Source organism: Hyperolius riggenbachi, chromosome 11 (genome assembly GCF_040937935.1).
Source record: "Hyperolius riggenbachi isolate aHypRig1 chromosome 11, aHypRig1.pri, whole genome shotgun sequence".
Classification (NCBI taxonomy): Eukaryota; Metazoa; Chordata; class Amphibia; order Anura; family Hyperoliidae; genus Hyperolius; species Hyperolius riggenbachi.
This window is the reverse complement of record NC_090656.1, coordinates 37,446,544-37,473,422: the sequence shown is the minus strand read 5'-3', so window position 1 is coordinate 37,473,422 and position 26,879 is coordinate 37,446,544. Positions and strand designations below refer to the sequence as shown.

General features: G+C 47.6%; 1 protein-coding gene across 2 annotated transcripts in view; it reads right to left on the bottom strand.

Moving 5' to 3' along the window:
• Positions 1 to 7,795: 7,795 nt before the first annotated feature.
• The window catches only part of GARRE1 (granule associated Rac and RHOG effector 1), a 152,444-nt gene continuing 133,360 nt past the window's right edge, over positions 7,796 to 26,879 (bottom strand). For both annotated transcript variants that reach the window (XM_068261755.1, XM_068261756.1), the window contains 5 exons: positions 25,250 to 26,325; positions 22,744 to 22,909; positions 14,175 to 14,312; positions 12,440 to 12,518; positions 7,796 to 8,242 (listed from right to left, as the gene is read on the bottom strand). In XM_068261755.1, the coding sequence (XP_068117856.1) occupies positions 7,943 to 8,242; positions 12,440 to 12,518; positions 14,175 to 14,312; positions 22,744 to 22,909; positions 25,250 to 26,325 (1,759 nt within the window). In that variant the 3' untranslated portion in view covers positions 7,796 to 7,942. The remainder of the gene's footprint in view (positions 8,243 to 12,439; positions 12,519 to 14,174; positions 14,313 to 22,743; positions 22,910 to 25,249; positions 26,326 to 26,879) is intronic.

Sequence of the window (26,879 nt, the reverse complement as noted above, 5' to 3'; positions counted from 1 at the left end):
GTAAAATGAGCCATAGATTACTTTACTCTTATGTTGTTGTCACTTACAGTAGGTAGTAGAAATCTGACAGAAGTGACAGGTTTTGCACGTGTCCATTTCTTCATAGGGGGAAGGGGGGGTTCTCAGGGGTTTATTTATTTTCAAAAAAACTTAGTGCATGGCAGTTGCTCTGTCCAACTGCCGAAAGAACTGTGTAGAGAGCAGGGAAGCTGGCCAGCATCGTTGTTTAAATCCTTTTTAGGGAATATCTTTGTAAAGAATAAAAGCCTTGCTGAGAATCCCCCATGAAGAGATGGACTAGTCCAAAACCTGTCACTTCTGTCAGATTTCTACTGCCTACTGTAAGTGACAGCAACATAGGAGAAACTTAATTTATGGCTCATTTTAATCTGGAAAAACATACTTCTTGTTTGCACATATTTTAGATTTTAAATTTTTTCGCCATAGCACCCCTTTAAGAACTGGTTGATCTCTGAGGTGGATATATTTGCAACTTGTTTTAGTATCAAGAATAGTTTGGATTATTTAGTGCTGTGGATCAATTAACCCCTTCCAGACGTAGGCGATTGAAATCTGTAGACTTGTGGATTTCAATCTCTTGACTCTGCGCACTCTAGCCGCTGGTTCGCTGCTATACTCAGCTGCTTAAAGTGTAACTGTCGAGCACAAAATCAAAAATAAATTCTTTATTTTTATCTGGTAAACCAGTAATAAGGATGCTAATCAGGCAATTCAAAAGGTAAAATCTCTATTACTTTTCTTGTTTATAAATGATCATTCCCCAGTTTACCTGACTCTTATTTGGTATATTGCCGCACGAAGGAAGTTGCAGGGCATGCTGGGTTGTCCTTTTTTTTGCTTCTGTACATTAGTTAAGTCTGAGGGGAAATAAAGAAGCAAAAAAAAAAAAAGACAACCCAGCATGCCCTGCAACTTCCTTTGTGCAGCAATGTACCAAATAAGAGTCTGGTAAACTGGGGAATGATCATTTATAAACAAGAAAAGTAATAGAGATTTTAAATTTTGGATTGCCTGGTTATCATCCTTATTACTTGTTTACCAGATAAAAATAAAGAATGGATTTTTGATTTTATGCACGATAGTTACACTTTAAGGAGTCCATTGGCTGCTGATCCTGTGATCTCATCAGTTAAACTGCTCCTTAAAGCAGACCTGAACTCAGAACTTCCTCTCTGCTCTAAAAGATACACAACAGCATAATAAACTTTAAAGAAAAATATTTCATTGATACAGCCGAAACATATCCTGAAATAAATCTGCGCGGTTTCTACTTCCTGTTTCATGGAAGCAGATATATTGTTAACATCTTGTGCGTTCAAATGAGCTGAACTGCCATGGCAGTCATGTGACGCAGGGGAGAGATCAAATTACAACTTGTGATTAGACACAAATGAGGGGGAATTAGACAAGCTCTTCTCTCTAAATACATACAGGGTGCATTTCTCTGTTTTCCTTCACTTCAGGTCCACTTTAAGTTGAAAAGGTTAAGGTTGTTTGGGATCCGAGTGGTCTGATTGAAATTACGATTATTTGCTAAAAATCCCACCACTAATGGGCACCTTTATTTTGTAAGAATGACTCCTCTATTCTTATGGACGCTGTCCTGTGGGCTGTCATAGAGGCACTAATGCTTCCAATAAATGCACAAAATGGCAAGTTTAGGAAGCTCTTTACATTTCTTTCACAAAATGTGCCTCTCGGCCCTGGACATTCTCCATATATTAAACAAAAATACCTCAAGAGTGAAAATGGTTTGCGGACAGCTTAGGTTGACCGTGGTCATAAGATTTTCTTGCCCCATTTGGGCCAGGGTGGAGGATTCTGGGAAAATATAAATGGCGTAGAGGCATTGGTCTCCCGGCTGAACACACCATATGGTGCTTAAACTGTGGGATCCTTTTTGGAGAGGTCTGCACACTAAACAACCTTTAACAACGATATTATCCAGCAAAGCGTTAGGTCTGGGTCACACATGCAGAGATCAGTAGCAGCAATATCTCTCTGACATCCCTGTTATCCAAAATGATGTCATACCAGCAGCAAGGTAAATCTCCACAGACTTGTACTGTAGAACAGCAGCAGATCTGCACATAGCACCTTAGTTTACGGTTGCTGCAAAACAAGTTCTTGGGGGAGATTCAAACTGCTACTGGTATGACAAAGCTGCATACATGCAATAATGGCGCCGGGAAATGTGGGCGCATGGCGAAGCCAAAAAACAGCTCGCTTTTGTTAATTTCCTGTCTGAGCTAATTACTATTCCCCCTCCAGGCTGCCATGGACTCAGGGAAAAGAGGCAAATAGTCTGCCAGCTTTTGTTGGTGGCTGAATTGCACTGTATTTTTCATAATTTGGACTGTCTTTTGCCATTGCCCAAAATCCCTTCTGAGCACCATCATAGCGGTAATTCACATTACAGTCTATGGTGGCCCCCAAATGTCCAGCGCCCTTTTTGCTTGTCTCGGTGACAAAACTCGTACTGAGCTCATTGGTCTGTGTGCAGCCTCCACCCATATCTCATGCCAGCTGAGAGAGACTCTTATTAAGTTGGGTACACACCATGCAATTTTCAGTTCAGATCCTATGGGAGAGAGTGATCAGCTGGATATTCCGATCTGACATTGATCGGATATAGAGGAAAGCTAGAGTACACACGTATGTCATTCTAAAAATACGAATCAGCTTTCCGATATCGATTGAAAATGAAGGACGTACACATGGAACGACAGTCAGTATTTCAATCAATATTTTTCAGCATGTTCGATCTGCTTCCAATCGAGAAGAGGATCGCTCTTCTTGATTAGTAAACAGCAGGCTGGATGGATATTTTTTCCCAGGTTCAATCATATTCCCGATTGAAAATTGTATGGTGTGTAGAATATATTGGAGAAATGTCTACTGCAGATCCATGTTCAGTTCCAAATGGGGGGGGGGAGATTGCAGATACAAGTGTTTATTTCACACGGCCCTTGGCTGACGGCTGTTACTCACTAAGGCCCAGTGCACACTGAGCGGTTTTTGGAGCGATCCGCCGGCCGCATCCACCTATAAAAACGCTTGTCTAATGTATTGCAATGGGATGGTGCACACCGGCGGTTTGCGGTTTTTGCCAAGCCGCAAACACGCCTCCTGCTGCGCGTTTGCGGTTTTCTGAAGCGTTTCGTCCTCAATGTAAAGTATAGGAAAAACGCAAACCGCTCTGAAAAACGCTACTTCAGAGCGGTTTGCCAGGCATTTTTGTTACAGTAGCTGTTCAGTAACAGCTTTTACTGTAACAATATGTGTAATCTGCTACACAAAAACGCACCCAAAACCGCTAGGTATGTTTAGAAAACCTCTCTAAACATACCTAGAATCGCTCTGAAATCAGCTCCCAAAACCGCTAGCATATTGCGGATCTGCTAGCGGTTTTGGTGTGCACTGGGCCTAAAGCTGGTTACGCACGGTACAATTTTCCATCAGATCGATGGATCAATTGGATAATTTCCGACTGGTCCGATCAGATCGCGATCGATCACGCAATTGATTTTAGTATGCAAAATTGATTGCATTATCGATCGGGAGCATTTGGACAGCTACACACGATGCAACTTATCAGATTATCGGTTGATCTGATGGAAAATTGTATCGTGTGTACTGGGCTATATAGGCAGAGTTTGGTGTTTGGCAATCTCTTCTTAGAAAATGGGCTTTTTGTCTCCTACACATAGCTGACTGGATTTAGTGTTTTACATGACGACTGTCTCGGCAGCACCTATTTGTTCTCTGCAGACACACGGACTCGCCCCTCCCCAGACACACGGACCCGCCCCTCCCCAGACACACGGACCCGCCCCTCCCCAGACACACGGACCCGCCACTCCCCAGACACACGGACCCGCCACTCCCCAGACACACGGACCCGCCACTCCCCAGACACACGGACCCGCCACTCCCCAGACACACGGACCCGCGCCTCCCCAGACACACGGACCCGCCCCTCCTAAGACACACGGACCGCCCCTCCCAGACACACGGACCACCCCTCCCTGGACTCTTATCCATGTGCTGCTCCCCACACAATTGCAACAAAGGGCTTGATCATAGATCTGTCTTATAAATAAAACATCTCACTTGCTGAAAGCAAGAAAAAATAAGCAGAAAAAAATAAATAAAAACAGCAGGGCTGTGCAGTCTGAGGCAAAGCAATTTTGGGTAACTGAAGTCGAAGTCGGTGGTTTCAATAAACTGAGGAGTCGGGTGATTTTAGAACCAGATCCATAGTAAAAATTAGACTAAGGAATTGGAGTAATTTTGGGTACCTGGAGTCGGAGGTTTTATAAAAGGAGGATTCTGAGGTTTTTTTTACCGACTCCACAGCCCTGAAAAACAGCCAGAGCGCTGCATGGCGGTCTGCTACTGTTCATAGATGGGGGCTGTCACCTGATTCTTTATCGTGTCTAGAAGTACAGCACAATTTCAGAACTAACCCTACCATCTCCATTTAATAATCGGACCTCCAGAAGTTGAGGAGTTAACCTAGCTATACGGAGCCCAAATGCAGCAAGTGATCGATCCCAAACTCCCTCCCCAACTGAAACCTGATCACATTGCACTTACCAGTATTCTACCATTCCTGACTCAGACTCTAACAGAAATCAGTCAAGCCTCTGCCCTCCATAGATTCGTGTCACATGATTTCCCCCCCCCCCCCCACTCTGAACAGATCTACCATCCCTGATCACCCTTTTCATGGATTACCTGCCCCAAGTGTCATCTAAGTGAGGGAATGTACGGGTACTAGCCGTGTAAAACTTTTCCATAGCCCTGTTCTGTGTTCACTGTGGTTCTATTAGCTATGTGCATCTCCAGTCTTATATATTGTTGCGACCAGGCGGGAATCCAAAAATATTAGATATTTATTTTCATATTATCCTGAAAGTTTGTTCTTTAAGTTTCATAATTGTCTTAATTTTCTCCAACTTTTTTTCCTGTGAAATTAGTAGGATCAGAGGGCTGCACAGTTAGCTTTATCTCTTAAAGGGACTCAGAGCTGAAAACAAACAGCCCCATCTACTCAGATCGCTCCCACACCGTCATCTTCCGCTGCCCGCAGCATCGGGAACCGGGTCCTGTCACTTACGTCAGTCGGAGGCCGTCTACGCAGGAGAAGCACAAACAGCGCACTACTCCTGCGTAGACGGGCTCCGACTGACATAAGTGACCGGACTCAGTTCCCGAAACTGCAGGCAGCGGAGGACAGTGGCGTGGGAGCGATCCGAGTGGATGGGGCTGGAGGAAGCCCCAGGTATGTATAAATCTTTTTTATTTTTTTTCAGCTCAGGTACATTTTAAGTTATCTAAGTGACCTTCTCTGCTTGTGATAAATTCTTGCTGCTTAGAGAAAAACAGTTAACCGAGAGGGGAGAAAACACCTCCACACATTTACCAAATTCTACTGAGATCCTACAAATTTTGGGGAGCCTAAGATATGTTAAACAGTTTATACACTATAACGTGGATTTCTTCACATCCCCTGCCCTTGCCTTAGTGAGCATTCCTTGACACTTTCATTTATCCATAGTTCTTCATTTAGGTGAAGCAACAATGTATAGTTGGTGATGCATACGTGAAAGAATTACTAAATATTTTATGGTTTCTGGAGGTTTATCCTCATTTCTCGAGTCACAGCGATAAACATTTTAGTTTGAGAATTTGAGTTTTTATAGCGGTCTGTGTTTCTGCTGACACGATTTCTCTCGCCTCCAATCAATATGGCTGGCTCAGAAAACCCAGAGAACACAAACAGCAATGAAAACTTGAGGGGTTCTAACTACACCTAACAAGGTCTAAAATGAAGCTGAAAATCTCGATAGCGTTACAGTCCAATTCCTCACAAGAAATACTCCCTGCACTCAGGAGCTTTTGTTCCCAACAGTCACTATGCCTCTCTGGGACACGTATGCTTTTGTAAATCAACAAACGAGGTGCTACATCTTTCATAGAATGCAGGGCCTTTCAGTCACCCGACGTGCTCAGGGGGCAGGTCATGTGACATGAAGACTAAAAGGGTTTGAAGGTAACTTTTTAAAATGTTACGAGTCCATTGGGTAAAGAAAGGTTTTTCTATAGTTTCACTCACGTCACAGTAACTGGATGCTGTCCAGTCTTAGGCTGCTGCCAGGCTTAAAGAGACACTGAAGCGAAAAAAATATATGATATAATTTGATTATTTGTATGCGTAGTACAGCTAAGAAATAAAACATTAGCAGCAGAGACATAACTCTAATATTGTTTCCAGTACAAGAAGAGTAAAGAAACTCCAGTTGTTATCTATGAAAAAGAGCCATTGAGCTCCACGACTTTCAAAGACGCAGAGAGCTCGGTCTTCTGAAGCTTATTATCTCAAGTGTCAGTCACTGTATTGTTTTTTTCCTTCTGCAGAGGACAGTTCAAAAGCTCACTAGCCTGCTCTGTGAAATCATTTAGAATGCAGAGTAGTGTGTAAACTGCAAATATTAGAGAATGATGCAATGTTATAAAAACAAAAATACTATTTAACTGAAAATAAAAATGAGAATATTTTCTTTGCTACTAATGTTCTAGTAATTATCCGTACTACACAACCAATTCCTTATATCATAATTTTTTTTCGCTTCAGTGTCTCTTAAGTCTGAGCGCCTGGGTCTAAATGCAATGTGTTTAATTAGATCCTGCAGTTATTAGAGATTTGCATAACCCTCCCTTGCATTGTCCCCTGACCCAAGCTTGCATAGCTGCTGAAAAGGCAGGTCAGAAAAAACTCTCTCTCTAGAGGCGCTGTTATTGAGATATGCCCTTGAGCAAAGGGGTGAACCTGAGCTAGTTTTACTACCTTGCACCCACCTAACAATGCCCAAGGTGTCCTGAAATAACAGCCCACAAGTCTGAGGGACGTCCGAGACAAAGACGTTGCGCCCAGCATTCTGGGGATCTGAAAACAGAAAAAAAGGACTTGGGCATTATTAATGCAGACATGTGCTACTTAATTTGTGCAGATGACAGGGGAGCAGATATGCAAAAAAAAAAAAAAAAAAAAAAGCAAGCTTACAGGGAACCGAATGTGAATGTGACAGTAAAGTGCCCAGTTGAACTTACCTGGGGATCTTCCAGCCCTCTGTAGTCATACTGCTCCCTCGCTATTGTTCCGCTCTTTTACATTCATCAGCAGTGCCCCTCCCAAAGCTAGCCGACTCAGCCAGTCACAGATTACTGTGGTCGGGAGTGTTCAGCGCATGCACAGTTGCAAGTTTTACAAACTGTAGTAGCAGGGCCCGGGGCTGCGCATGCGGCTTTCGGAGAAAACGGCATGTATGGAACAGAGCGGAGCGGAGGTGAGGGACCAGTAGAAGAAGCCGCAGGTAAGTTCAGCTGTGAACGTTACTTTCACTTTAGGCTCCCTTTAACAAATAAATCCCACCATCAAATCTGTGGGCAGTTATTAATTAGTTCAAGGAACCAGGGATCCCGTGCTTCTACTGGCTGCAAAACATTTTTTTTTTTTTTTTGCAAACAATGTCCAAACACAGATTTGTCCAGCCCTGGAAATCCCTATATGACCACAGTGACCTACAACACTGGACACCTACAAGCTGACTGCAGGGGAAGGAAGTAATGTTTGGCCTGGACCTCCGGCAGGTCGAGGCTTTGCTGCAGGCGGCGGAAGTATCACGACAGATGCACACAGCACATCGGACGCCAGTAACAGGTGAATCCGGTGAACATGGAGGAACGCGGGTTTGTGAAGACACTGCTGTCATGTCAAAAAAGTTATAAATCTATTTTTCTCACCACAGGATTAGAACCAAAACACCCCAAAACTGGTTTTAACTCAAACCCCCAAAAGTTTGAGATCAGTAACCCCCCCTCTCGCGAAGCTGCAGAGCGTGGTCCGCGTATCCGGTCAGAACTGGTGCAGGTAGGAGGGGCGGCGCTCATGCTTCATCTGGAAGGATTTAAAGCCCTTGTTCGCTTGCTGAGACGGCTGCTGTGCATACGCGTAGGTCGAGGAGATCCCAGTAGGCGGAGCGCACTCATTGGCTGTGGACCAGACAGGTGACTGGAGGATTTGCATTGTATCGTTCCACTGGCTCACAGGATTTGTCATGTGGTACAACGAAGAGCTCTGATTGGGCAGTGTATTGGAGAGAGGGGAGGTGTGTTGCCAAGGAGCCTTAGGCGGCCATGTTTTGGTTTTGTTCTCCTAAAAAAAAAAAAAAAAAAAAAAACAGGAAATAATATCAAAGGGAATTTATAGTATTTCAGCATACAGTAAATACACACAGCGAGAGAAATACGTTTTTGATCCCCTGCTGATTTTACTTGCTTTCTGGCCAAGAAATGCCCAGTCTACAACTGTAATGATAGAAGTATTGTAGCATAGCTGTGAGAAACAGACTAGTGACAAAACAACCCTCAAAACCCAGCGCCCCAAAGTCCGAACTTAATGTGCACAGTAATAAGTGAACAGGGCCGGAGCTACCATAGGAAAAAATGGGCAGTTGCCCCAGAGCCTGTAGGGGCCCCCAAGGTGTCCCTCCCCCATCTTAACGGTTGCTCCCCAGGGACTCTGCAGAGTCTGTTAAGTTGGGAGGTGATTGGGGGAGGGTCAGCAGCCAGATCAGGGGCCCAGGAGGGAAATTTGGCTGCAACAAAGGGCCTCTAATGATGCTTTTTGGTTCAGGGGTGTCTGTTGGGGGCCCCACAGGCTAATTTTGCCCTAGGGCCCAATTGTTACTTGAACCGGCCCTGTAAGTGAAATAAGGATTTGATCCACTTTCAGGCCTCTTGCACACTGCAAGTGATTCCGATTCAGATTCCGCTTTTTAATCAGTTTTTACATCCGATTCAGATTCCGATTTGCAGTGTGCAGGGAGCAAATTGCAAATCGGAATCGGATGTAAAAACTGATTAAAAAGCGGAATCTGAATCGGAATCACTTGCAGTGTGCAAGAGGCCTCAACCAGCAAGATTCAAGGCTCCCCCAGGTGTCTTTAGCCTCCGTTAGGATTCGGTCACACTATGAGCGTTTGCGGATTTAGGCTCTGTTAAGGCTCGGTCACACTATGAGCGTTTGCTGATTTAGCCTATTAGGGCTCGGTCACACTATGAGCGTTTGCTGATTTAGCCTCTGTTAGGGCTCGGTCACACTATGAGCGTTTGCTGATTTAGCCTCTGTTAGGGCTCGGTCACACTATGAGCGTTTGCTGATTTAGCCTCTGTTAGGGCTCGGTCACACTATGAGCGTTTGCGGATTTAGGCTCTGTTAAGGCTCGGTCACACTATGAGCGTTTGCTGATTTAGCCTATTAGGGCTCGGTCACACTATGAGCGTTTGCTGATTTAGCCTCTGTTAGGGCTCGGTCACACTATGAGCGTTTGCTGATTTAGCCTCTGTTAGGGCTCGGTCACACTATGAGCGTTTGCTGATTTAGCCTCTGTTAGGGCTCGGTCACACTATGAGCGTTTGCTGATTTAGCCTCTGTTAGGGCTCGGTCACACTATGAGCGTTTGCTGATTTAGCCTCTGTTAGGGCTCGGTCACACTATGAGCGTTTGCTGATTTAGCCTCTGTTAGGGCTCGGTCACACTATGAGCGTTTGCTGATTTAGCCTCTGTTAGGGCTCGGTCACACTATGAACGTTTGCTGATTTAGCCTCTGTTAGGGCTCGGTCACACTATGAGCGTTTGCTGATTTAGCCTCTGTTAGGGCTCGGTCACACTATGAGCGTTTGCTGATTTAGGCTCTGTTAGGGCTCGGTCACACTATGAGCGTTTGCTGATTTAGCCTCTGTTAGGGCTCGGTCACACTATGAGCGTTTGCTGATTTAGGCTCTGTTAGGGCTCGGTCACACTATGAGCGTTTGCTGATTTAGCCTCTGTTAGGGCTCGGTCACACTATGAGCGTTTGCTGATTTAGCCTCTGTTAGGGCTCGGTCACACTATGAGCGTTTGCTGATTTAGCCTCTGTTAGGGCTCGGTCACACTATGAGCGTTTGCTGATTTAGCTCTGTTAGGGCTCGGTCACACTATGAGCGTTTGCGGATTTAGCCTCTGTTAGGGCTCGGTCACACTATGAGCGTTTGCGGATTTAGGCTCTGTTAGGGCTCGGTCACACTATGAGCGTTTGCTGATTTAGCCTCTGTTAGGGCTCGGTCACACTATGAGCGTTTGCGGATTTAGCCTCTGTTAGGGCTCGGTCACACTATGAGCGTTTGCTGATTTAGCCTCTGTTAAGGCTCAGTCACACTATGAGCGTTTGCTGATTTAGCCTCTGTTAGGGCTCGGTCACACTATGCGCGTTTGCTGATTTAGCCTATTAGGGCTCGGTCACACTATGAGCGTTTGCTGATTTAGCCTCTGTTAGGGCTCGGTCACACTATGAGCGTTTGCTGATTTAGCCTCTGTTAGGGCTCGGTCACACTATGCGCGTTTGCTGATTTAGCCTATTAGGGCTCGGTCACACTATGAGCGTTTGCTGATTTAGCCTCTGTTAGGGCTCGGTCACACTATGAGCGTTTGCTGATTTAGCTCTGTTAGGGCTCGGTCACACTATGAGCGTTTGCGGATTTAGCCTCTGTTAGGGCTCGGTCACACTATGAGCGTTTGCGGATTTAGGCTCTGTTAGGGCTCGGTCACACTATGAGCGTTTGCTGATTTAGCCTCTGTTAGGGCTCGGTCACACTATGAGCGTTTGCGGATTTAGCCTCTGTTAGGGCTCGGTCACACTATGAGCGTTTGCTGATTTAGCCTCTGTTAAGGCTCAGTCACACTATGAGCGTTTGCTGATTTAGCCTCTGTTAGGGCTCGGTCACACTATGAGCGTTTGCCGATTTAGCCTCTGTTAGGGCTCGGTCACACTATGCGCGTTTGCTGATTTAGCCTATTAGGGCTCGGTCACACTATGAGCGTTTGCTGATTTAGCCTCTGTTAGGGCTCGGTCACACTATGAGCGTTTGCTGATTTAGCCTCTGTTAGGGCTCGGTCACACTATGAGCGTTTGCTGATTTAGCTCTGTTAGGGCTCGGTCACACTATGAGCGTTTGCGGATTTAGGCTCTGTTAGGGCTCGGTCACACTATGAGCGTTTGCTGATTTAGCCTCTGTTAGGGCTCGGTCACACTATGAGCGTTTGCCGATTTAGCCTCTGTTAGGGCTCGGTCACACTATGCGCGTTTGCTGATTTAGCCTCTGTTAGGGCTCGGTCACACTATGAGCGTTTGCGGATTTAGCCTCTGTTAGGGCTCGGTCACACTATGAGCGTTTGCGGATTTAGCCTCTGTTAGGGCTCGGTCACACTATGAGCGTTTGCGGATTTAGCCTCTGTTAGGGCTCGGTCACACTATGAGCGTTTGCTAATTTTTTTAAGCACTGGCGATTTTTCAAATCGCCCTAAAAGCACTTGTGCAATGATTTCCTATGACAGTGTTCACATGTAAGAGTTTCGATTTTCTAGAAATCGCAAACACGCTACATATACCATTTTCTGAGCGCTTCAGCTCAATGGAAGGTATAGGGAAATCGCAAAGCACTTGAAAAAAGCGCTTTGTAAAGTGATTTCCTGAGAGCTTTTATGAATAAATACATTGTATTTATTCATTTATGGGTAAAAGAGTTCACTTCCTGACGTCAGGAAGTGAAAAAAAAGCATCGCTGAGCAAAAGTGCTTAGAAAAGCGCTTTAAAAAAGCTCAATTGTGCTGGTGATTTATGTGAACAAAGCCTAATGGAACGCTCCTAATCCCACCTTGTTACAGGACCTGTATAGAAGTCACCTGTCCACAGAAGCAATCAATCAGATTCCAAACTAGCCACCACGGCCAAGACCAAAGAGCTGTCCAATGATGTTGGGCACAAGACTGTAGACCTGCACAAGGCTGGACTGGGCTACAAGACTATCGCCAAGCAGCTTTCTGAGGATGTGAACATAGCTAGCGTGATAATTAAAGTAATCAACTAAAGTAGAAGTTCACTTTAACTGCTGAGTTCTATAACCCCTCCAAATTTTCTTTTGGCTGGAAAGTGTAAGGGTTAAGGGCTCTGCCTCTGACACAGGGGACCAGGGTTCGAATCTTGGCTCTGCCTGTTCAGTAAGCCAGCACCTATTCAGTAGGAGACCTTGGGCAAGACTCCCTAACACTGCTACTGCCTATAGATCGTGTCCTAGTGGCTGCAGCTCTGGCGCTTTGAGTCCGCCAGGAGAAAAGCGCGATATAAATGTTCTGTGTTTGTTTTGTTTCTACTACAGACTGATTGACCTGCTGAAAGACAAGCCTCCTATCTCCACTATTTTCCAAAACTTTTAAGAACCATACGCCCACATGTGATTTGTATCACGTGGCAGATTGTTTGCCCCAGCCACGTGACTGACATTGGTGGACAATGAACACTCTATGCAGCCTCACCTGGTTAAGATCGTCTACCGTGGAGAGGAGAGGCGGTGATGGTAACGCGTTTGCTTCCTGCTCACCACTGCTGTGTTTTCTGGCGATAAACAAAATAAGAGGTTTTTTTAAGTGATTTTTTATACATATAATAACAAAAATAATGCAGGTGACACGCCTCAACCAGACAATCTCGGCCCCGGCTCTTCCGTTCCAGCCCCCGGCCCTTCAATTCTTCAGTTAATTACATTAGAATTCATTAAACTCCAACAGAAATTGGCATTTTAGTCGTATTATGTTACTCTAAAACCCGAGTCTCATGCTGGCTCCTCGCATTTCTCTAAAATTTCACAAGTGAGATCTCTCTCAGTTTCAACCATCTGCCGCAGACATTATAAATCCAGATGACATCACACTTCCCCCGTGGTGCCTCCACAATGCAAGATTTCATAAATTGTGGAATCCAGCTGCTGATGGTAGGCCTTCATCAAGCCAACATCATAGTTATTATATTGTAACTACAATGCCCACCCATCACCGTACTGCCAACTTTCTGTCCAACGGGGCGGGCACTACAACAGCCACCTGGAAGTTGACAGAAATTGGGGGAGGAGGAGGGGGATAGGATCACTGGCTTAGAACCAGATTTTAATGAGTTTGAGAGTATGGCATACACAGCACCCTGGACTAAGGTAAGGTATATGAAGGCACCTTAAAGAGAACCTGTACTGAGTAAAATTATTTAAAATAAACACATGAGGTAACTTCAAATGAACATTACATAGTTACCTTGCCATCAGTTCCTCTCAGAAGCTCACCATTTTCTTCTTACATTGATCCCTTCCAGTTCTGACAACATTTTGTCAGAACTGAAATATATCAGTTGCTGTCAGTTACAGCTGAGAGGAGAACTGATGTGTCCATGTTTCCCTATGGCTCAAGTGGGCGATGTTACAGTTTAACTGTGTGCTGACCAGGAAGCTGTTATGGTGTAATGGCTATTTTCAAAATGGAGGACGGAGAATTCCATTGATCACAGTGGACAAACAGGACGCAGGAGAGGAAAAATAGATTGAGGAGTAGACTACACAGGAGGTAAGTATGACCTGTGTATGTGGATTTTGACTTTTAATTTCAGTTCAGGTTTTCTTTAAAGGAGAACTGTAGTGAGAGGTGTATGGAGGCTGCCATATTTATTTCCTTTTAAGCAATACCAGGTGCCTGGCAGCCCTGCTGATCTATTTGGCTGAAGTAGTGGCTGAATCACACCAGAAACAAGCATGCAGCTAATCTTGTCATATCTGTCAAAATTGTCAGAAACACCTGATCTGCTGCATGCTTGTTCAAGGTCTATGGCTGAAAGTATAAGAGGCAGAGGATCAGCAGGATAGCCAGGTAACTGGTATTGCTTAAATGGAAATAAATATGGCAGCATCCATACACCTCTCAAGAACAACAATGACTTCACACTTTTGTAATAAGTATTAAGAGTTGGCAATTCAAATAGATTTTTACACACAATGTCATTTCAGAAGCCCTCTGAGGTCTTTGTTCTTTTTGGATACTGATATTTTTTAGGTTTATATGGTAGATGAACCAAGATGAGTGATGAATACATCATTGGTCTGCTATTACTAGCACAATCGGGCTTTGTACTCGCCCTCTCCTTCCAAAAAGGATCTTTTTTTACATTGAGCTGCTGGAGATACTCCTCCCAGTCATGTGACACTCCTCCCAGTCATGTGACTTCACTCACCTCCTTTGTTTAACTGCAGCAACGAGATCTGGACCTGAGAACATAGAGAATAGGCTGTCTCCATTGGCAGAAGAGGTCTCATCACTGGAACTGGCAGAGTCTCCCTGAGCACCTGTCCAGCTGCTGTTTATCACATCACTGCAAGACAAGATCGCACCAATTTACTTAAACCACATAAGTAAATATATCCTCATTAATCACTACACAACCTCTTAACATAGACCACATTATTGCTCTGCTTATACGTATCTTTTCGGCGGCCACTAGAGAGATACGTAGAGAGCGCACTTCCTCTTGCGCAGAACTAAGGGGACCGGATACCGAAGCTGCAGGCAGCGGAGGCGGGTGGCGTAGGAGCAATCCGTGTGCATGGGGCTGGAGGAAGCCCCAGGTATGTATAAAACTTTTTTTTTTTCATCTCTGGTACACTTTAAGCACCGCAGAAAGAATTTTAGCCTTTTTGAAGATTCGCTACCTGAAGTATTGTCTTGTTCTTAGTCAGACCAGAGTGTTTCAACAATTTTCATACGCAGGTTTAGAATAGTCAGCAGGTCCTCTGTCCTTCTACAGAGGTGGTGGCAGCCCTGTACCTGAATTATTGCGTACTTAAGTGTTTGTGTTTCTCCCACATTCCCCTCTGGCCTGTCTGGTTGCCCAATTCCGTTGGTTTCAGCACACTGATTGAATCAACAATCTTGGATTGTCTGTGCGTTGAAATAGATTGTGAGGCATTGAGCAGTCTGGACAGTAGGGGGCGTATGACACTTACCTCGGGAGGGGGAAGCCTCTGGATCCTAATAAAGCTTCCCCCATCCTCTTTCACCCTCCAGGATCCAGCGCTGGCAACCCCCGAACACCGGCGAGGTAAATATTTACTTACCATGATCCTGCGCTGGTGTAGCGGCTTTCCGATAGGGCGGAAATAGCTGAGCCCGATTGTGTCAGCTCTACTGCGCAGGCACAGTAGAACTGCTACTGCACCTGCGCAGGATCGCAGAAGGTAAATATTGCAGGTGTTACTGCATCTGTGCCACAGCAGACATCCTTGGTGGCCGTATTTTCGGGGGAGACAGCACTGGATCCCTCAGGGTTAGGAGGATGGGGGAAGCCTCATTAGGATCCAGAGGCTTTCTCCTCCCGAGGTAAGTACCCCCAGGGGTTGTTTTCTTGTTACAAATTCCCTTTAAGGGCCTGAGCCCACTAACGCAGTTGTGCTCAGTTGTACGCAGTTGTGTCCGCTTTTCAGCATCTGTAACATTGATGTGTTGCTGAAAAGCAGACACAACTGCGCACAACTGAATTAGTGGGCTCAGGCCCTAACAGAGTTCTGGGTCACTTCACGGAATTGGCCCCAGTCCTCACTACCCTGTTTAACCCCCCCCCCCCCGTCCACCCCCCGTCCACCCCTAACCACCTCTCGGTGGGAGTCCCCCAAGGCTCGGTCCTTGGCACCCTACACACATCCTCCATTGGCAAGGTTATCTCCTCCGTGGGTTTTAACTATCATCTGTATGCAGACGACACCAAGATCTACCTCCACACCCCTGACATATCCACCACTACCATGGACAAAGTCCCTTCCTGCCTATCAGCCATCTCCTCCTGGATGTCCGCTAGGTTCCTGAAACTAAATCTAGACAAAACAGAATGTATGATCTTCCCACCCCGGCCATCCATGAACCTCCCAGATGTGCAGGTCACTGTTAACCACACTACCATTCGCCCTACCTCTCAAGTCCGCTGTCTGGGTTTCACCCTGGACTCCACAATCTCCTTCACTCCCCACATCCAAAACCTCACAAAGTCCTGCAACTTCCACCTTCGTAACATCTGTAAGATTCAACCTTTCCTGACCTCTGCCACCACCAAACTCCTCATCCATGCACTCAATTTACCGCCTTGACTACTGCAATGCCTTTCTGTCTAGTCTCCCTATGACCCGAATAGCCCCACTGCAGTCCATTATGAATGCGTCAGCCAGAATTATCCATTGCTCCCATCGCTCCACCACGGCAAATCCCCTCCTTGGATCCCTCCACTGGCTTCCTCTCCAGTTCAGAATCAGATTCATGATACGGTGTCTGACCTACAAATCTGTCCACAAAACCTGCCCAACCTACATTTCCAATCTTACTCAGAGGTACACACCTAGCCGCTCACTTCGCTCTTCCAATGAACTTCGCCTAACCGCCCCCCGCATCACCCAGTCCCATGCACGCCTCCAGGACTTCTCAAGAACTGCTCCAACACTATGGAACTCCCTACCTCCACCCATTAGGGCAGCCCCCTCCAACATCTTCAAGAAGGCCCTCAAAACTCATCTTTTCACTCTGGCTGACTACCCCTCACAAGTGCTCTAAACCCACAGCTGAACTCTGGTCCCCTACCTTTCGTGTCCTTACCTCTCCCTTTAGATTGTAAGCCTTTGGGCAGGGTCCTCCTCCTTTTGTGTTCTACCTGATCATGCACCTCCATTACTGTGCACCCATGCTATGCATCTGAGTGAACTTAACTTGCCTAATCTCCATGCTCCCCTCCAGTGACTGACTAAGCATTACCTTGTACTCATACTGTGCTGCGTGATCTGGTTTTTCTTGTATTCCTGTATTTTCATTTTGCTGTATGTCCCCCCTAAATATTGTCTGTAACCTAAACTAATGTCCAGAGCTGCGTAATATGTTGGCGCTTTATAAATACAATAAATAATAATGTGTGTTTTACTGTATTTGTTAAGAGCTAACAATGTAGGTATGCCCCTGATTCGAAAGCTCAAAGAACCTCAAAAATAATAGAAAAATATTGGCTAGCAGAGGTCCTGGCCTTGCCTCCCAACAGGTAAAGGTTGTGGAGGTTCAAGCTGTGCCCCTGCCCATGTGTTTCCCCCACATTGCATAAAATATTATAAACCTGCACACCAAAAGTTGAGTTGCAAAAAATCTTTGTATTAAATATATATCAAAAAAGTGAACAATCACATATACAGACAATATTGCACAAGCTCAGAATATACACTCTGTCAATAGTATTACATCACAGCAGTATCTTTAAACACAATAAGCATTTAAATCATATACAGCAGTATATGTAGCAAAAGCAGAGCAAAGTGATGCCGGGGATGCCAAAAGATAAGGGGCTGTGATGATAACACAAACAGATCCCGGAGCTGCAGCAAATAAAGATCCTTATAGAGCACACATACAGCGAGCTGAGGAGCCCGGGATTGCACAAAGTCTATGGCAGAGTATCAAACGTCCATTACCCTGACAGCGCCGTTTCGGATGAGAGATCCTTCGTCAGAGGGTCATAGGATGCCCAGGGAGTGCTGTATTTGCTGCAGCTCCGGGATCTGTTTGTGTTATCACCACAGCTGTTTATCTTTTGGCATCCCCGGCATCACTTTGCTCTGCTTTTGCTGCATATACGGCTGTATAGGATTTAAATGCTTATTGTGTTTAAGATACTGCTGTGATGTAATACTATTGACAGAGTGTATATTCTGAGCTTGCGCAATATTGTCTGTATATGTGATTGTATTAAATATATATATAAAAAAAGTGAACAAAGATTTTTTGCAACTCAACTTTTGGTGTGCAGGTTTATAATATTTTATGTGATTTAGGGGCTACAGGCCCTGTTTACCATACCTAGCACCCAGGTACACTAATGGCTTTTGCTTAACTGTGGGTGTGCATACCTTATTTTTATACAGTATTTCCCCCACAATGCAGCCATGACTAGCTACCTGTGTTCTGCCCTAATCTGTCCCTATGAATAATCTGTCCCTATGACTGCAGTAAGAAAGAGTATTTTACACTGTAAGTCACTTCACAGCCATCCACTGATGTCAGACTGATTCTCCAGGCTATAGAAAACTATAAATATATTTACAGGAAACACACAAGTATGAGCAGTGTTGCAATGCAGCTTCTAGTCTTGTCCTCTAGGTGGCACTATTCCCGCTGCAATCAAGGTACTGTATTTATAGTGTATCTGCGAGCTAGCGGCACATGCCATTCCTGACCCCGTCCAATCTTTCGTCATTACAACAATGTACGCCAAGCAGCAGGGGCTTTGTCTGGTTCCTTCACCCCTCGCACACACGGCATGCCCATCCCTTCACAGGAATGTCTTGTGGCTCTTTAAAATTCAGCATTTACTATGTTTACTAGAAAAAAAAAAAACATTTAAATCCAGTTCATAAATGTTATATATTGAGCTGGGCTTCACTATAAGCATGTTTAGTTTTTCAGGCAGTTTTTTCTTACATGCATTTAAAGCAAACCTGTGAGTTGACTTTTCTGAAAGTGGACCTGAACTCTTGCACAGGACTGAAGAAATACATAGAGGAATGCACCCTGTATGTACTTAGAGAGTTTCGCCTGTTTAATTCCCCCTCATTTGTGTCTAATTATAAGTTGTAATCTGATCTCTCCCGTGTCACATGACTGCCTATGGCAGAGATGGCAGATAAGGCCATTTGAAGGCACTGGAGGTTAACAATATGTCTGCTTCCATGAATCAGGAAGTAGAAACAGTGCAGATTTAGTTTAGGATTTGTATCAGCTGTAACAAATAGATGTTTTTGTTTAAAGGTTATTATGCTATTGCTCATCTTTTAGAGCAGAGAGGACGTTCTGAGTTCAGGTCTGCTTTAAGCTTGATATTAGATCCCTCAGAGGCTTCCCACATCCTCCTTGAGACCCCCAAGACGGCCCACACCTGCACAGTGGCACAGTGCCACCTGTGTTCAGTGGAAAGAGCAGCATCCTAGTGGCTGTGTGCTACAGGCCCAGGCTCCTGCACAGTGCAATCGCACTGCCGTCAGCAGGCCCTTGTCCAGGAGGTATGGGTGGACCCAGTGCTTGAACAGCAAGGTCATGGGATGGAGGAAGCCTCTGGATGATCCTAGTAACGAGAGTATCCAACTTTGGCCTTTTATTGACTCTCCGGTACACCTTTAAAACTGAATTCAAATCTTTTCCCAGCCCTGTGTAGTGGCTACTTAGCTAGCAGATATCAAATCACTTCTAAATGAAATGGTCGGGAGGCCCAGACACTGGCCACTTCTAGGACCACACTGCTATAGGCTGCAGTCCGAACGGCAGGACGATGCAATCCAGGCAGCAGCCCCACCCACAGCCTGAAACTACTCACTTGTTTCTGGTCACGAGAGAAAAATGAAGGCGAACCCGAGGCTTCAAACATGGTCAAACATGGGAAAAAGTAAATATTCACCTAATGCCTGATACACACCATGCAAATACCAGTCAGATCGATCATATTGATTATTTCCAACAGGTCCGATTGGAAATCAGATCAGATCTGTCAGAAATAATCTATTAGACCCGTGTATCTGACGGGAATTGCATGGTGTGTACCAGACATTAGGAGAAGGAAGCCTCTGGATCCTCCCCACCGCCGTTGCCTGGGACAGCTCTCCTTTTCTGGCACAAGCGCAGCCTTGCTGTACCCGAGCAAGCATGGCCGCACCTTCACAGCAGCACGGAGCCGGCGCACAGCCTTGCTGTACCCGAGCAAGCATGGCCGCACCTTCACAGCAGCACGGAGCTGGCGCGCGGCCTTGCTGTACCCGAGCAAGCATGGCCGCACCTTCACAGCAGCACGGAGCTGGCGCGCGGCCTTGCTGTACCCGAGCAAGCATGGCCGCACCTTCACAGCAGCACGGAGCCGGCGCGCGGCCTTGCTGTACCCGAGCAAGCATGGCCGCACCTTCATAGCAGCACGGAGCCAGCGCGCGGCCTTGCTGTATCCGAGCAAGCATGGCCGCACCTTCATAGCAGCACGGAGCCAGCTCACAGCCTTGCTGTATCCGAGCGAGCATGGCCGCACCTTCACAGCAGCACGGAGCCGGCGCGCGGCCTTGCTGTACCCAAGCAAGCATGGCCGCACCTTCATAGCAGCACGGAGCCAGCGCGCGGCCTTGCTGTATCCGAGCAAGCATGGCCGCACCTTCATAGCAGCACGGAACCAGCGCACAGCCTTGCTGTATCCGAGCAAGCATGGCCGCACCTTCATAGCAGCACGGAGCTGGCGTGCGGCCTTGCTGTACCCAAGCAAGCATGGCCGCACCTTCACAGCAGCACGGAGCCGGCGCACAGCCTTGCTGTATCCGAGCAAGCATGGCCGCACCTTCACAGCAGCACGGAGCCAGCGCGCGGCCTTGCTGTACCCGAGCAAGCATGGCCGCACCTTCACAGCAGCACGGAGCTGGCGTGCGGCCTTGCTGTACCCAAGCAAGCATGGCCGCAACTTCATAGCAGCACGGAGCCGGCGCACAGCCTTGCTGTATCCGAGCAAGCATGGCCGCACCTTCACAGCAGCACGGAGCCGGCGTGCGGCCTTGCTGTACCCGAGCTAGCATGGCCGCACCTTCACAGCAGCACGGAGCCGGCGCGCGGCCTTGCTGCACCCGAGCAAGCATGGCCGCACCTTCATAGCAGCACGGAGCCGCTGCGCGGCCTTGCTGTACCCAAGCAAGCATGGCCGCAACTTCATAGCAGCACGGAGCCGGCGCACAGCCTTGCTGTATCCGAGCAAGCATGGCCGCACCTTCACAGCAGCACGGAGCCGGCATGCGGCCTTGCTGTACCCGAGCAAGCATGGCCGCACCTTCACAGCAGCACGGAGCCGGCGTGCGGCCTTGCTGTACCCGAGCAAGCATGGCCGCACCTTCACAGCAGCACGGAGCTGGCGTGCGGCCTTGCTGTACCCGAGCAAGCATGGCCGCACCTTCACAGCAGCACGGAGCCGGCGCGCGGCCTTGCTGTACCCGAGCAAGCATGGCCGCACCTTCACAGCAGCACGGAGCCGGCGCGGGGCCTTGCTGTACCCGAGCAAGCATGGCCGCACCTTCACAGCAGCACGGAGCTGGCGTGCGGCCTTGCTGTACCCGAGCAAGCATGGCCGCACCTTCACAGCAGCACGGAGCTGGCGTGCGGCCTTGCTGTACCCGAGCAAGCATGGCCGCACCTTCACAGCAGCACGGAGCCGGCGCGTGGCCTCGCTGTACCCGAGCAAGCATGGCCGCACCTTCACAGCAGCACGGAGCTGGCGTGCGGCCTTGCTGTACCTGAGCAAGCATGGCCGCACCTTCACAGCAGCACGGAGCTGGCGTGCGGCCTTGCTGTACCCGAGCAAGCATGGCCGCACCTTCACAGCAGCACGGAGCCGGCGTGCGGCCTTGCTGTACCCGAGCAAGCATGGCCGCACCTTCACAGCAGCACGGAGCTGGCGTGCGGCCTTGCTGTACCCGAGCAAGCATGGCCGCACCTTCACAGCAGCACGGAGCCGGCGCGTGGCCTTGCTGTACCCGAGCAAGCATGGCCGCACCTTCACAGCAGCACGGAGCTGGCGTGCGGCCTTGCTGTACCTGAGCAAGCATGGCCGCACCTTCACAGCAGCACGGAGCCGGCGCGTGGCCTTGCTGTACCCGAGCAAGCATGGCCGCACCTTCACAGCAGCACGGAGCTGGCGTGCGGCCTTGCTGTACCTGAGCAAGCATGGCCGCACCTTCACAGCAGCACGGAGCCGGCGCGTGGCCTTGCTGTACCCGAGCAAGCATGGCCGCACCTTCACAGCAGCACGGAGCTGGCGTGCGGCCTTGCTGTACCCGAGCAAGCATGGCCGCACCTTCACAGCAGCACGGAGCCGGCGCGTGGCCTCGCTGTACCCGAGCAAGCATGGCCGCACCTTCACAGCAGCACGGAGCCAGCGCGCGGCCTTGCTGTACCCGAGCAAGCATGGCCGCACCTTCACAGCAGCACGTAGCCGGTGCGCGGCCTTGCTGTACCCGAGCAAGCATGGCTGCACCTTCACAGCAGCACGGAGCCGATATAGCCATACTCGCACAGTACTGAAGGGGAGCGCGGCCCAAGGCCTGACAATAATTCCTAGTCGGTAATCTTTAGGCGGTCGGCTCTTGGTGACAGGGAATAAAGGACAGTGTGAGAACCCTCCACAGGATCCAGAGGCTTCTTAGGTAAGTATTTCTTTTTGTATCTGAGGTTCACCTTAGGTACACTCTAAGCACTAATATTTCAGATCAGTGGTCTAGATCTAGAAAACATTATTTTGATATTAGCTTCCATAAAAGAAAAAAAAAAAAAAAAAAAAGTTGTAAACATTGCTGTAGTTTTACAGAATAAATGCATTACTATAATCATTCTATACCTGCTGCATTACTTCACAGAAGCTGATGATCTCAGTTACCCAGAGCTGCCTGCTCACTCCCACTGCTCCTTCAGGGAGAGTGGGGACTGCTATGTCAGCTGAAGCCACGCCCCTTCAGTCTAACCGCATATTCTCTATAGGGAGGTGAAGCTGCTGAGTGAGTGGGAGGGGGGGGGGGGGGGGAGCAGGCAGACGGCAGTTACAGAGAAATCTATAAATTGGTAATAGTTTGTTTTTTTTTAAAACATTTTAATGCATAATTCATTTACCCTAGTGTTTTACTCAGCAAATAAAAAGTGTGCCATAACTTGGGCCTAAATCCAGCTCTATTTCTGACCAATCACATGAAGACTGACTGGTGGAAGTCCGATGCTCTTACCCCTCGTTGAAATACTCTGGGAAGGGCCACGTTCTGTGCTGGTCGTCAGGGTGGGGCCAGTTGCTACGTGTGGTGCTTGGCCGGCGGACATGCTGTGCTTGCCGTTTTTGTTGCATAGCTTGGTTGACCCCAGCCACATACCGAGCAAATTCAGGGTCCGAGCCAACTGGAAGAGAAAGGGAGGGAAGCACACGGTCAGTCTGTTTGTCCGCTGTTATCCCACAGACTAAGCTTTTAATCCAGACTGTCTTCTGCTTGTTAATAGAACACAATCGGTGAGCCAGTGCCAGTCAGCAGCCCACGAGGCTTCTCTTTATTGGATAAATTCCTGCGTATCAACGGAAATTCTGAAAATATCGCACATTCTCTGAACTAGGCTAAAACAGGCTGGTTATATGGTCACGAGATTCAACCAACCGCCCCCTGGCACATGCTTCTTCACTGGCTTCTATTTCACTCCCCTTCCCTGCACAAAAATACTTCAGCCACACAAAAACAGTATAGTATGGCAACAGACACCATGCACAAGCAACTGAAGCGTTACTCTTTATATCCAAGTGTGCTTAAAGGAAACCGAAACAAAACAAAAAAATCAGTTTCACTTACCTGGGGCCTCTACCAGCCCTATGCAGCTATCCTGTGCCCTCACAGTCACTCATGGCTCCTCTGGTCCCCCACTGCCAGCTAGTTTCGTTTTTACCAACTTAAGAGTCAGCCGGCCGCCATGCGTACCTTTTTGCGCATTCCCGCTGGTGCAGGAAGCTATCGCGGACATTAACACGTACATTTTTACGCTTTATGGGTGAAATGCGTAAAATTTTACGTATTGCACCCGTAACGCGTAAAAACTTATTTGTTAATGTCCGCGATAGCTTCCTGCACCAGCGGGAATGCGTAAAAAGTTACGCATGGTGGCCGTCGGCAAAAACGAAACTAGCTGGCAGCGGGGGACCGGAAGAGCCATGAGTGACTGTGAGGACACAGGATGGCTGCATGGGGCTGGTAGATGCCCCAGGTAAGTGAAAAAAATGTTTTTCCCGGTTTAGGTTTCCTTTAAAATGTGAGCAAATCGGGTTTCAATATATAATGTCATAAACGTGAATGATCGCATTTAAAGGACAACTTTAGTAAGAGGGATATGGAGGCTGACATATTTATTTCCTGTTAAACAATACCAGTTGCATGGCAGCCCTGCTGATCTATTTGGCTGTGGTAGTATCTGAATAACACCAGAAACAAGCATGCAGCTAATCTCATCAGGTCTGATAATGTCAGAAACACCTGATCTGCAGCATGCTTGTTCAGGGGCTATGGCTAAATGTATTACAGGCAGAGGATCAGCGGGACAGCCAGGAAATGTGCTTTGTTGAATAAGAAATAAATATGACAGCTTCCCTATCCCTCTCGCTTCAGTGGTCCTTTACCATTAGTATAAACACTAGTAACAGTGTACTGTACACCGTCAGGGGTGACATGCTAGTGACATAAATTGTCCATAATTATATAATGTTAAGATCAAATTTCAAAGTACAAATCGGTGTTCTCCCTACGCTCTTATCCATCACCGGCTCTCCTCCTACATACCTCCCAGCAGGGCCGGATTTACCATAAGGCACTATAGGCACGTGCTTACAGGCGCCTGATAATGGAAAGGTGGCTCACTCCCCTTCCCCCCCCTACGCAGAGTCCTGATGAGAGTGTGAATGAGAGGTTACTCACCCAGCTCTGCATTCCACTGACCAGATCTCCCTTCAGTCAGGGGCACCTCTAGCTACCTAATACTTGGGGGCACCTCTAGCTACTTAATACTTGGGGGCACCTCTAGCTACTGAATACTGCGGGTACCTCTGGCTACCCAATACTGAGGGACACCAGCAGTTACCTATGACGGCCAAGGGAAATAAGGGAGAAGTGACAGCTGAGCCAGCCAGCACATATGCAGTATGGTTCGTCGGGGGTTTGTGGATTCATGGTGGGCAAAGTCTAGGGTGCCAGGACATCTGTGCCTATAGGATCCTGTGATGGAAAACCGGGCCCGCCTCCCAGGAGAGTATATCCACAGTGGTAGGCTCCAGCAATGTGCGTTGTCCTCTCGCTCTAGTGCCTGCTTCTCCTATGACACGTGATTACCATGCGGCGTGAGGAGATCGAGATGCCGGGCACTAGAGCGAGAGGTGAGCAGCGATAGGACGACACGTATTGTTGAAGCTAATGGAGGATTCAACAAACTGGGCTGCGTTTGCCTTTCAGGTGACCCTCATTGAGTATCCACATTATTTTGATTTTTTTCCACTTAGTGGCTCCCGGTACCTCCCTCCTGCGGTTCTTTGGACCAGATTGTCTGACCTCTTTACCAGTTGTTTTTTCTCCACAAGAACCCTGACTGTATTGAGGTGACTGCCTCAAAAAACCCCACCAAACCTCGGAAACTAAAAGCAGCATCAATTAATGTTTCACATTACAAGACAATTCTGCTCCAGTAAACCCAACCATTGTAGCACAATACCTGCGGGATCGAAAGGTAGGATATCTCCAAGCATCCCGAACACGCCCTCATTCTGGTCACGGTTGGGCCAGGTGTTATTTCTGGGCCCTTGAGTCTTTTGTCCTAGCATCTCAGACATCATGTTGTCCATGAAACTGCTCACCAGCCCCATCCCATACAAGTCTGAACTGAGGTCCGGTCCCTGGCTGCTCCACTGGCTCATCTGACCAATAGGAGACAGGCCGCTACCCACTGCCTGGGAAGACGCTTGGCTGGAGCTGTTTAGCCACTTCCCTGGCGGATGCTGCGATTGTTGCTGCTGCGGCTGCTGCTGTTGCTGCTGTGGTCCGATTGGCTGGAACAGATGCTGATAATACTGAAGCTGCTGCTTCTGGGACAGCGGCAGCTGTGGTGGCTGTTGTAGCAATCCTTGCTGCTGCTGTTGCTGCTGAGGCTGGCTTTGCTGCTGCTGTTGCTGTGGAGGAGGATGCAGAGGTGGGTGAATTGCTGCTTGTGCCGGCGGTTTAACAGTTCCTTGTTTTTGCTCAGGCACAACAGAAGCAGTGGCAGAATTTCTTCTTTTGACCACAGGTGAGGTCTGCTGGGACTTGCCCATGTTAAAGCCAGAGAGGAAATCAATGACGTCCTGCATTTCCTGATCAGAAGGCAAGTTCATTCCTTTATCGTCCTTTTCGTCTCCTTTGAACAGATCCTCTCGGCGATCTACAAGAAAGCCATTGACTAGCTGGTGGTTTGTGCTCTGGGAGGGGTGAGGAGTGTCCATGGACCTGGAGAAGCTCCCGAGGGTCAGCATGCTCTGTAACTTGGAATCCGTGTGATTGGGGTGCTTGGCCTTTTCTTCTGAGTTGCTAGTGGTTAAGACATGCTTGGAAGGGGTGTGAGGGACAGAGTAGCTCCCGCTATGGCCTGAACCACTGCAGGAAACTTTCTTGGTGAACCTTGACGTCAGTTTTGAGAAGGTCTTCTGCAGGCCTCCAGATGACTTGCTGCCATTCCCATGTGGGAGGTCAATCTGGTTTCCAAAGTCAGAGGTTTCCCGCTGCAGCTGGATCTGTATGATTGGCAAAGCTTGCTCGCTGCAACCAACACAAAGACAAAATCAGTACAGCGAGACCCAGAGCCAGGTAGAAACAAGGTAACAAGCTTACTATAAACAAAGCTATAAGGCCTTTAACAATGTGTGCTCAGTGCATGTTCCTAATGCTAAACAGCTCATCATACCCGAGAGTACCTAGTGAAGTACTTGCATAGTGCTGCATTTAGGTCGCTTTATAATGTACAGGATGTGCTTCTTCATTCAGTACAAATGGGGAAAAGGAGGTACCCTAGTAGTTGATATAAAACTTGGTTAAAACTCTAAGCTAGTTGGGGATTGAGGCCACACCCTCCCAAGGAGGGTCTAAGCAAGTTGGGGCTGGAGGCCACATCCTCCCAAGGAGGAGTCTAAGTAAGTTAGCTCTGGAGATGGGTTTGTAATGGCCACCTGCCTATTTTAGTTGGCTGCCCTCACTAGTATCCAGAGTTTTTGAGCACCTTTCATCCTTCACTAATCCAGAATACTGGTTTACTGCTCCATTTGGGCTCCCTGTTTCTTGATGTTCTTTTTTTGGAAGGTGTCACATAATTTCCT